The 12,078-nt window shown below is 39.8% G+C and overlaps 2 protein-coding genes across 3 annotated transcripts in view; both read left to right on the top strand.

Annotated features, from left to right (window-relative positions):
- The window catches only part of LOC121933510 (RNA binding protein fox-1 homolog 1-like), a 576,905-nt gene that overhangs the window by 526,682 nt on the left and 38,145 nt on the right, over window positions 1–12,078 (top strand). The gene's annotated exons all lie outside the window — the stretch shown is intronic.
- LOC121933506 (RNA binding protein fox-1 homolog 1-like) overlaps window positions 7,248–12,078 on the top strand; it is a 31,470-nt gene continuing 26,639 nt past the window's right edge. Inside the window, exon 1 of one of the 2 annotated variants that reach the window (XM_042473356.1) lies at window positions 7,248–7,515. In XM_042473356.1, the coding sequence (XP_042329290.1) occupies window positions 7,429–7,515 (87 nt within the window). In that variant the 5' untranslated portion in view covers window positions 7,248–7,428. The remainder of the gene's footprint in view (window positions 7,516–12,078) is intronic. The other variant, XM_042473355.1, reaches the window with a different exon arrangement.

The following is a 12,078-nucleotide window of genomic DNA, read 5'->3' on the forward strand; positions in this document are numbered from 1 at the left end:
TTCACTGGCAGATCTGGGACAAAGTGGTGTGTGTGTGTACACAGTATAGGGAAACTTACATGGTTTCTAAATAAATAAGAAGGATTCAAACAGGTTCCTACTGCTCCTTTTTATGTGGACATAGTTATCAATAATGGCATGGAAAGCAGTTACCATCCATCCACATGTGAACTAAACATTTCTAGTAAAGCCTTTTTCTTCTATACTTTTGTGTAGGGTTCCCTGAAACTCTAGCATTCCACAAAAGATCACCAGGGTTCTGAGAGAGATCATGATTGACTAGGGAAAAGATACACATTTTTTTGAGCTGAGGACACAATCATTTTTATGCAGGGGTTGCCTGAAACCTGATAATTATTTCAAGGATTCCTCCAGGGTAAAAAGATTATGAAAAGCTGCTTTTGTATACGAAAGCTGGTAGCTCAAGTCTGACTTGCTAGGTTGCCCTACGGACAACACTTACTGGAACAGATGTCTCAGATGGTCAGAGTTGTGCTTTAAAAGCACACGCATTAACCCATCCATAATTCGTGTCAGACTCTGCTAGATAACTGTGGCATAGGTGGAAATGGAGGCATTGCAGTTATAAGTTGAGAGCAAATATGGTAGGTTCTGCCTTCAGTAAGCTAACACTTGTAAAAGTTCCACCATCTAACACTGAGAATTATGTCACCATTTTAAACTGGACGTTAAGGATACCAATAATGCATGGATCTCAGCTTTAGAAGTGTCAGCGCATATTTTAGACATATTGAGGACTAGGTGGAATAACTCAATGGGTATATAAGGCTCCTGTTTGTATCCCACAAGACCTAAAAGTTGAGAGGCATGGTGATTTTGACTTTCAAAGATACTAACCAAACATGCTATCTAGAGGCAGTTCTACAGAGGAATTTAATTCAAGTGGGATCTGCATACACATCACTCAATGAGCAATACTTCCTCGCATGCATAATTTAGCAAACTCAAAGAATGGAAATTATTATTTAAATAACAGACACCTTCCCTGGAGAAATGGCATTCATAAAGCCTGTTTATGATTTGTGTCCGAAATCTGAAACCCAAGAAAATTAATATCTGGGATACCGTTTCATTCTGCTGAAATCCTAAAAGTACCTACTCTTGAGAAAACAGTTCTATTAACTGTACTACAAGGGGTAGAGATGGCTTTTTCTTGAGGAAGAAGGCCATCTAAGAATTGTCATGTTCAAGTGGATACAAACTGCTTTAAACTTTAAATGGGCTGAGGCAGATATGTTTGTTATGATTTCCAAAAAAAGGAAATAAAGGAATGGTTGTTCTGGATTTCTCTTTTACTGACCTCTGCTCCCATGTCCAAAATTGTCTTTAAGTAACCAGGAAATTATTGCTGCATCGAGTCATTTTTTTAAAACCAAGATGCCTTGATCTAGAATAACAATAGCATCAGGAACCTGGGAACCCTCCCCTGAGCAGAAGGATTTAAAGTTTGTCCCTAAGGTTTTTATGGACTGTAATAGTTTTCTAACTGGCCATTGCCTAGAATTTAGAGGAAAGAAGGTGTATCCCTAATAATATTCCAGTTAAACAACTAAGATATCTGGTTAGCAAACTGAATACTTTGAGTATGCAGACTGTGGATCTTAAAGTGATTTCTATCTTCCAGGAGTCATAGTACCCAGCAAATGTCTATAGGAAAGGATTATCTGCCTATCTGAACACAAATCACCAGGCCGCCCTTTGAAACACATTTTGAAATGTTCAGGTAGCAGATATGCTCCTTTCATTGACTCACCTGAGGACTGATTATGAAACAGCAAGAACTACATTGTCCTATAAATCTCATGACCTCGAGTATTGCAGGTTGGAGAAATAAATTGGACAACATAGACTTCATTCAGTATCTTAGACTTTGGAGATAATTTACCTTCAGGAGACCAGGCTTGTAGAGAACAATTCCCTGAGATTACAGGGTTATAGGTTGTGGGGATAGGTTTGCTCAGAAATCTTCTAATGCAGGTCTTGGCTGTAGAGGTCCAGCTATTCTGATTTCTTCCACTATAGAGGTGGCTGAAGCAGATTAGCTGGGTTAGCTTCAAATTATTTTCAGGCCTTAATTATTCAAAGCTGCAAACCAAACCCTCCGATATGCATCAATGTTGAGCTGCCTCCAAGTTCTGCCAGAACCTCATTAGAAATTTGGGCCAAGTTGGAGGATTCATTTGATAGTTTGTTTACAGATTATCCTAATCATATATTCTAATCTGCAGTGATTTTAATGCTAGGACAAGCAGTGACTTGTTTTTAAGGTGGACACAATTCTAGAGTTTGATGGGGGGGATGTTTTAACTATTTTTCAATTTTCTCTTTAATTTGTAAATTTTATCTCAGATGCCTGAATGGAACTTATTTAGACCACTTTAAGGGGTACTTTACATACCTGACCAAAGGGCCAGTGTGGTTGATCATATCATATGGCCAGATACTATTATTTCTTATGTAGTCATTTGATGCTAGAGCTGAAGGTTATCACTTTCTTCTCAGGTTGAGCCTCAGACTTCAAGAAACTCTTTCTGGGACTCGGACAGATCTTAAAATGCCTCTTGGAAGGTGAAAAATGTTTTAAATTGTTTCTTAGGACTTTATCACATGGGGAAAATTGAAAACTTAAACTGGACAGAACCTGGGGTTGTCCAGGGTATTAGGCACAATTTCACAATTGCTTTTCAAATGATGCTGCATGCAAACCAATTAGAATCCAAACAGAAAGTGACATGAATCAGAGAATAGGCATTTTCGGAGAACACAGTGTTTTCATTTCAATTTCATTCACAAATATGCTTTCTTTGCTACAGTCTGATAACCATCTGTAGGGTTCTCCCTGTTCTCATAGTTCCTTTGTTGTGCCGAGAGGGAGGCAGCCTTGTTCTTAAAGGGGCAGCAGGCACACACAACACAGACACACAGAGAGAAATGGTTGTGTGTGAATGTGTCTCCTCCTTAAGCCTTTCTCATTAGTCATTAGCTGAGGAGAGGTAGGGATGCTTTATAAAGAAAATAGTGTAAATAAAATTATTTATTTTTCTGGGTGACTTCTAGTGACACAACTACGGCACAAAATACTTATTTCCAAGCCATCAATGGGATTTTTCTGCATCTGTCTGAAAAACAAATGTGCTTTCAACCCACTCTCTTGCAATAATAATGTGCTTTTAATGTGTTGCTGTGCTATGTATTATAATCAATTGCGCATTTGTGTGCTTTTCCGGGATGACAACACTTTAACCCTTTTCAGGATGCAAGCACATAGGTCCCCATGTGATAAAGTCCATACAGTTGATACCAACATCAGACAGATGCCAGGAACAGAAAAGTTTCAAGGGATACAACAACATACTTTTGTGGGATCTCATTATATCAGGGAAATTTATCAGGACATAAAATCTCCGTGGTCATTCAGATCTGGTTTGATAGAATGCAAGTCCAAGAAAAAGAAGCTGAGTAAACTAACATGGCAGGTGAAAGCACTACTGATTCCATTTTTTTGGTGAAACAACAATTAAGAGAGTATAAAACCTTCCTTAGCAACAAAAACACCAACAAAAATACCAATGCAAGAAGACTGGATATTAAAGTTATGCGACTTAGCTGAAATTGATAAACGATCAAGGCTACTAAAGGAGAAGTTGCTTTAGAATTTCGAGAAAGACTGGAAGATGTTGAATATATATCTGAGAGAAAAATGGGGAACTTTATTGATAATGGACATGATAGATTAGCTAATAAAATTTAGTAATAGGAAGATTGTTCATTTATTGTAGAAGATCACTATAAATTGCATAAATTTAGAATTGAATTATATAACAAATGGAGCCAACAGCTGAATGGTAGGAAGTCAAAATTTTAGTGTTTCTGTATAACTGTGATTTGTATTAAAATGTAAAATATATGCATTTTTAAAACTTACTAGAGGAGGGGGAGAAGGCTTATTTTGTTAACTGTTGGAGATTTTTGGGTCTGGCCTTTATTGAAAGCAGTGAAACCAAATTCTGGCATCTGATGTAGAGAGGTTTCTCCCACAAGACTTGTGAGCCTGCCCATTTTAAGCACATATTTGGAGGCCACTTAACTATACACCATATTGATCCAGAGTTCTGATAAATTTCCTGAAGGCCATCTATCTTTTCTGCTGAAATAAAAAAAATCTAATTTCCACTCTCCAATGTGGCAAGGATCATAGGGATTCCCCTGCTCCAGGTGTTCACAATAGGCATTGATTGGTGGTCACCTATTCTTGCAAAACTATTTACATATATTAACTCAACTGGCAATTTTCCCTCAAGGTGACAATCTAGCACTCTTGTGCCAATCTTCAAGAAAGAGGACATGCCAGTCCTTTCTAATGACAGGGCCATCAGTCTTTTAGATGTGGCCTCTAAACTCAATCCATGATATCTTTCAAACAAGCTTCTGGAACAGGGATCGTAATCAATCTATTATCTACGAGAAACAAGCAGGTTTCAGTAGAAGTATAAGTATTCTGGCCCAGGTTTTTACATTACATCATCTCATATGTAACTTTAGCAGTGGTTTAAATAAACCTGAGCCAGTGTGGTGTGGTGGTTTGAGCATTAAGCTCAGCCATGGAAACCCACTGGGTGACCTTGAGCAGGTCATACACTCTCAGTCTCAGAGGGAGGCAAAGACAAACCTCCTCTGGGCAAATCTTGCCAATAAACCTTCCCTAACGATGATGCCACATAATTAATTAATTGTCATTCTGTCCCTTTTAATCTGTTCCTTGACAAAGATTTGTATCACCTGTTATTCAGTTACAGTCAGCCCCTCCATATGCATGGATTCTGTGCACAGCTTGAAAAATATCCCCATTCACCCCACACCCCAAAATTGATGTTTTCTATAAGGGATACTGTTTTATTATGCTATTGTATATAATGGGACTTAAGCATCCATGGATTTTGATATCCAGAGTGGGCCTTGGAACCAAACCCTAGCCAATGCCAAGGGCCCGTTGTATATACAAACCACACACTTCAGAAAGTCGCAGTAGAATTGTGAGCTGATATGCTGCTATTTGTCACATATTTGTAGCCCAGCTTGCATTGGCAACTAAAAAAACGATGTGCTTGTTTAATTAAGGAACATACTGTAGAATAAATATTAATTTTACACTTTGTATTTGTTGGTTTTAGATGTCTATAAAATGGTTTTAAAATTATGTCAAATGTTTTAAATAATTTATTTTTATTTTTGCTTATATTTTATTTCACACATTGTCAAGGCCTTTAGCCATATGCAGTGAAGTTTATGATGATGAAATGATGGTATTGACAGGGCAAACCCTCATTGTTTTTTAAACTGTAAGCTGCTTTGAGTCCCAATTTTGGGAGGAAGGTGGGATACAAATAAATGTAAATAATAATAATAATAATAATAATAATAAAAAGAATTATAGGAAGTGAGAGCAGCCCATGGTTATGAAGTTGCACACTTTCAATACCTAGCCAGCAGTTGTCTGGTCATGGTCTATGCTGCTGAGATGTAGTGTGTTTCTAATTAAATTGTATTCATTATTGCTAAATGTAATTCTCTACGTTCAAATTAGATGGTGCAGATTCTTGTCCTCTTGTTTGGCAATGCATTCCCTCTTTTTGGGCAAGCGGCCATACTAATGAGTGGGTGCATGAATTATAGACATGGTAACTCCCATGGAATACCCACACTGTTCACTATTATTCATGGAGCAGGCTGATGTTTAATTTGCCCTTCACCAAGGAGTTGCAAATGTCTCTCCGTCCCTTTTTCCCTGAAATCCTATCCTGTCTTCCACCTATTACTGGAATTGGAAACTTGCTTGTGTGGATGTATCCTGCTGTGGAGATGAAACGCACAGCTTGATGTTACCTTTTAAGAAAAAATAGGAGAGATGCCAGTAGGGTTTCCAGATGGCCAGCCCATCGCATCACCAGTTGAAAGGCAATGTGCACGGTTCTATGTTCCTCACTTTAATCTTTTTTTTCTTTTTTGTTACCACAAAAGATGTGAGTAGCAAGGGGAAAGTGTGCGTGTGTGTGTCTATATGTTTTTACTAACAGAAGATGACACTGTCTGGATCCACTCCTAGCCCTGCTATTAGGCAAAGTAAGGAAACTGCATGAGGAAAATAATGCTGGGAGTGTGCCCTGCAGTCTATCCTGTGCCCTCTAAATTACTCTGCTACTTTCAGGTGCAGTGGAAGATGCTGCCCCATTGTCAGCGCTAGAAAAAAATATTCAGCTCAGTGAGCTTTTGTACATAGAACGTGAAGGAAACACCACAATCTTCTTCAAATTAGACAGCAAAATAACTTGGCTTGGCCCTTGCTGGCCCTCCTGTAAAAGCAGAGCGAGCATACTAGAGAAGCCTCTTCTTGAAACCTTTTAGCTAATTGAAAATAAAAATGTTTGCCAGCTAACTGGCAAGTTCTCTGCCTATGCATTGATAGACTGTTGTTGTACAGCTGTGTGCCTTCAAGTCATTTCTGACTTATGGTGACCCTAAGGTGAACCTATCATGGTTTTTTCCTGGCAAGATTTATTCAGAGGCAGGTTACTTTTGCTTTCTTCCGAGACTGAGAAAGTGTGACTTATTCAAGATCACCTAGTGGGTGCGTGCCCATGGCTGAGTGTCTCCAGAGTCATTGTCCAGCCCTCAAAACACTTCTCTGGCTCGTCTTTTTATTTACATGTAAAATATTTCATTTACATATTTTATTTACATATAAAATATACATTTCCTGCCTTGCTTTCTGTTTTTAAGGTTGCAGATAGCACAATGTAAAACTGTATTATGGGCCTCATCTGGTCAAAGTGAAGGGTTCCTACAGCTGCACTTCTCTAATCACTTTACTTGGAAAGAAGCTCCACTGATCGTTGCATAAATCCCATTGATCTCAGTAGGAGAGATACAAGCTCATGTTTAACGGCTCCATTGAAGTTAGTGAGACTAAATTTGACTCGGCTGGGTCATGTGCTGTATAACTCTACACTGAAAGTAAATCCCAATAAAATAATCAATAATAACCACTCATACTTTTTTTGCATAGAGTGAGATATATGCTACTTCTGTATTTCTGTGATACGGATAAAATATAATGTCAGCAAGATAGTCATACACCTGTGGAAAAGTCAGGTTTACTTCAGGACCTTGTGATTACTTTGTGGCTCACAAAACTGCGCGTCCCTCGTGAGACTCTATCCCAGTACAGATGCTTCTGCCCAGGCAGTTTGTGACAGGCGCTTGTGTTCTCAACAGCTGTTGGCGTCTTTCAATGGCACTGTCCCATCTGCCACTCAACACTCCCTCCGCTGGTGCCAAAGCTGCTTGGACAGAGGTGCTTTTAACTACTTTGGGGACTGGGTGGTCGGGCCCTAACTTTTATTATGTGCCATGTTGTCCCCGCCAGCTGTAGTTCTGCACCCTTACAGCCTGCCTGTCTACCCTCCGGCACCCCAATGTTACTCCGGACTGGTTCAGGTATGATCGTTTGTTTTCATCTCTATCTATATAAATCTCTCTGTGTTTGTGTGTTCTCCGTGTCATTGACAGGGCCCAGCTGTGGCTGGCTGGTGGTCTTGAGGGGACAGCTGATAAAGCCTCCCCCGCAGATAAATCCCTCCATTCCTGAGTTATTTTTACAGAATTGCTCAGAGAGAGAGAGAAAGTATTTTCCTTGTAAGGGGCGAGATATTTACAGCTCTTGGGGGAACTAAGAGATCAATCCATTTTATACCTGATTGTATGGACTCCCTTCAGTATATAGAAGACAGATGTACTCTGTCAATGGGCAGAGCCATCATGGAGGAAGATTTAATTATAGATTTAGTAATGAATTATAGACTTAATTATGCACTGATCACACAGCTAAAATGGTGGTGCAAGACAAGAGGCCCTAAATTGGGTAGACCACAGCATAGTTTTAACAATGGCAAACAATTTGTGGGGAAAGCAAGAATGTGCATTGCTCAGACTCCAGGGTCTGACTCTCTGTTGGAGATGCACCATTCCCAAGACTGGTTTCTTTTGAGCACTCTAAAAGTTGGTCAAGGCTCAACTGTTTTTAGAATACAACACAGAGTCTTTATGAGAGGTGTGATATTACAAGAAGATGCTGGGAATAATGTACAAGTAGCTGGGAATGCTCTCATGTACCTCAGAAGCTTAAATGGAAGAGAAGGCGTGGCACATGTGAAGACCTAAATCTAACTTAGCAAGTGAACTGGCATTTGCAGGGTCATTACATTCATTTAAATGTCCAGATGGTTTCACCACAAGGGTGGGGCACTGTCATATCTCTTACATTTACACCCTTCACCTGGTGTGGCCACTAGCATGCCAGTTTGGAGGATCTTGGCAGCTATAGCCCAAAAAAGTTACTTTTCTAAGTTCTGGCTGAGGCACCCATCTTGAACTGTAAATTGCTTCACTGGTGGCCTCTAGACTTTGGCTATCTCATGCCATTGTGTCAGTGCCCTGGATATTTGCACTTTGAAAGAAGTGGCCTCAGTACCTCTCATATTGACTTCTTGGTAGAATTCAAAGGCTTAGCTGTGTGTGTTTGGAAAATCAGTATGCAAAGGGATCGTGTAGTACCTTTGAGACTTAAGAGATTTATTGCATTGGTTATTAAATTGATTTACCTCTGTCTGGTTTAAAGCTGAATTCGGGTGGCATCCTGGTCTTATAAGATGGTTTTTGCCACCAAATCTGCCACCTGAATACAGCCCGGGTCCATCCCCGCTTCCAGAGCTGCTCCGCTGGCCATTTTCTTAAGTCAGAAAACAGCTGGATCCAAAAAGAGCCAGGGGGAGCAGCTCTGGAAGCAGAGCTGGACCTGGGCTATATTTGGGTGGCACATTTGGCAGCAAAAAATGTCTGATAAGATCAAGATGCTGCCTGAATTCAGCTTTAAACCAGATAGAGGTAAATACATTTAATAACCAATGCACTGTAACTGAAGGAAGATGGTAGCATAGCTTTCGTAGACTTCAGTCTACATCTTCAGATGCAGTAGGCTCATAGTTACAAAAGTTCATGCTACTAGCTTCTTTCTTTCAGTTAGTCTCAAAGGTGTTGCAAGATCCCTTTGCACATTGACTTCTTGTTTATGCTTCCCCTTTCACTCTCTGTGCTTTTATATTCATCTGTAATGTGAGTATTAGTGCACGGCAGATGGATAATGGAAAGATGCGGCCAAAATCCCACTGACAGAATGTGTTGAACTGCTTATGGAATGATTCATAACAGTCAGATTCTCCCTCGGTCTCCCTTGCCAAAAAGCTTATCTGTAAACCTTAGGTTTATTTTGTTTTATTTATTGTACTTTTATACTTGTTAAAATAAATTTATCCCACCACTGCTTCCACATGTTACCCCCCAAAGGTGTCTCACCAAATAGCTAAAATGATTCACGCTCCCAATACAAAGCTGCAGTTTAAAGTGAGAGAATGAAATTGTAAACAGCATAACAACAAAAGCAGAATCTGTGTCAGTCAGTAACAATGCTGAAAATAAACCAAAATGGATCAAGAGATATTCTGGGGCCTAGGGCAAACAATCTAAATCATGGTGGAGAAAATATACTTGAGATATGAATTATTGACAGATTGCTACCTTTTCATGGTTCTCCCTAAAACTGATGCCTGAAGGGACACAATTCCTGTATGCCATTAAAGTGTTGTTAATGAGCCATCATGTTGTGTTTGTGTTTGTGATGTCAGCAAAAGAATAAGATACCACTATGATTTTCTGCTTCATACCTTCTAATATACTAACTGATATACTAACTGAAAACTGAGTAGTAGAACTGAAAAGTCTTGACAAGCTTTCTAAACACTTACTCTTCCCTTTACATGTATTATGAAAAGGCAAAACAATTTAAAAGCATAGTGGAGGAGACTGAGCACCCAACTTAAATATAAAAATATTTGTTAATAATGAGCTGGTCCAAACACTCCCTCCTGAATGGAATGAAATTTATTTTATACTTATGTCCTGCATTTCTTCCAATGAGCAAAAGATAGCAAATGTTGCTCTCCTTTCCCTGTGTTATGTTTAGCAATAACCCTGTCAGATTAGTCCAGCTGTGAGAAAGGCCAGGCCCAAGGCCAGTGAAATTCATAACTGTGGAGGGACTAGAACCCAGATCTGACCATTGCCCCACACTGTCTCTCCAGTATGGTCTTAATTTACTGAAGATACTCAGGCTGGGGCTTTGACAAAAACTAGTGGAAAAGAAACTAATTGCTAAGGAGCAGCTAGTGTGAGAGGGCCCCTACCTGCTACCCACATATATCCTTATCATTTTGGGGTGTTAAGGTATATAGGATATAGCTTCAGGTACAATTGTAGAAATCATGGGCTGCATCTACACTGCAGAGTTAATGCAGACTTTAACTGCATGGCTATGGAATCCCTGAATTTGTAGTGTGTTGCGTTACCTGAGCAGTCTGGCAGAGAAGGCTAAATATTTCACAAAACTACAAATTTCAGAATTCCATAGCATGGAACCATAGCAATTAAAACAATGTCAAAATGCATTAATTCTGCTGTGTGGCATAGCCAGTAAACTGTGCATGCATCCACAAATAGTTTAAAAATCTATACAATTATTTGTAATTGTATTTATAGCCCTCAAAGAAGAGGGTCTTAGGCAGAGTGGGGATGTCAACCTGGATTTTCTTCTTGTTAGCCATCCTTTAACAAGTACATCTGACTAGCTGTGTGTGTGTTGTAGGAAACAAGCAAATGGACGGACAGAGCTTCCAACATTTCACAGATGGATACAGGCATGCTCCTGTAAAGTTGTAATATACCCACATTCTCATACCAGGAATAATTTCCTAAGCACCCACTTATATGCTCCTACTCACACATGGCCCACTTATTATACATGCAGTCTTCACCTATAAGGTGCACTGATGGTTTAAAAAGGGGATCAGGAAAATTCATGGAGGCTAAGCCTATCGATGGTTACTTGCTCATGTAGCATGAGACTCTTCTGCATGTTATCTCCAGTATCAGAAGACTTATGCCAAGGAACACAGGCAAGAGTCTCATGCTACATTCCTGTCCTGCTTGTGGACTTCTCATAGGCATTTAGTTGCTGGCTGTGTTGGTCACTGCCTGTTTGAGAGGGGAGAGAGAACAGAGCAAAATGTCTTATTACAGACAACAGAATTGGCCTTTTCTACTGGGAAACATTCAGGGACCATGAATGGATGGGAGGGTGTAGTCTTAAGAGCCTTTCTGCATCTTGAATTTATTCTCCCCTGAGACAAATCTTTGGTCTGATCCAGAATGGCTCATCTTGGGAACTTATCTTCCTTTGCAATTAGTCCTACAAAGCACATAACAATAATGAAATCGTGGTTTTTGTCATTGTTGTTATATACCTTTGAGTCATTTCTGACTTATGATGCCCCTATCACAGATGTTTTTTTTGGCAAGATTTGTTCAGAGGTGGGTTTGTTTTTTCCTCCCTCTCCCTCTGAGGCTGAGAGAGTGTAACTTGCCTAAGGTCACCCAGTGGGTTTTCATGGCTGAGTTGGGATTTGAACCCTGGTCTCCCAAGCCACAGTGCTCCTCTCAATCCACTATACCACACTGATTTGTAAAATAATGGTTTGCAGTTGATAAATAGTACAAATTGTACAATGGGTCTGTTTGTAGGTGTTAAATATTTCTATGCAACACATCCTCTCAAGGTATGAGGATGCAGCAGCTGGTACATTAAGATTTTGGCTCCTTGGGCATGCATTGGCATGCAGATGGGTTAGAGCTAGGATCCATATGACCTGCCCCAGCTACCCTCCCTCCAATAGCTTTTAACACAAGGAAGGGTGTTAGTACATTTCCAGTATCTCCCAGAAATGCAAAATAGAGGCATAGTGGGAACAAGAACCATAAAAGAAGGGCTGTCTCTGGAACAACTGGGACATAAACACAAGCAGACTGTTGCAATGTGTCATCGTGCACACCTGTCAGAGGCTTTGGCACACTCATAAAGTACAAAGCCAAGTGCAGAGCTTCACAGTACAT

The sequence above is a fragment of the Sceloporus undulatus genome, chromosome 6 (genome assembly GCF_019175285.1).
Source record: "Sceloporus undulatus isolate JIND9_A2432 ecotype Alabama chromosome 6, SceUnd_v1.1, whole genome shotgun sequence".
NCBI classification, from domain to species: Eukaryota; Metazoa; Chordata; class Lepidosauria; order Squamata; family Phrynosomatidae; genus Sceloporus; species Sceloporus undulatus.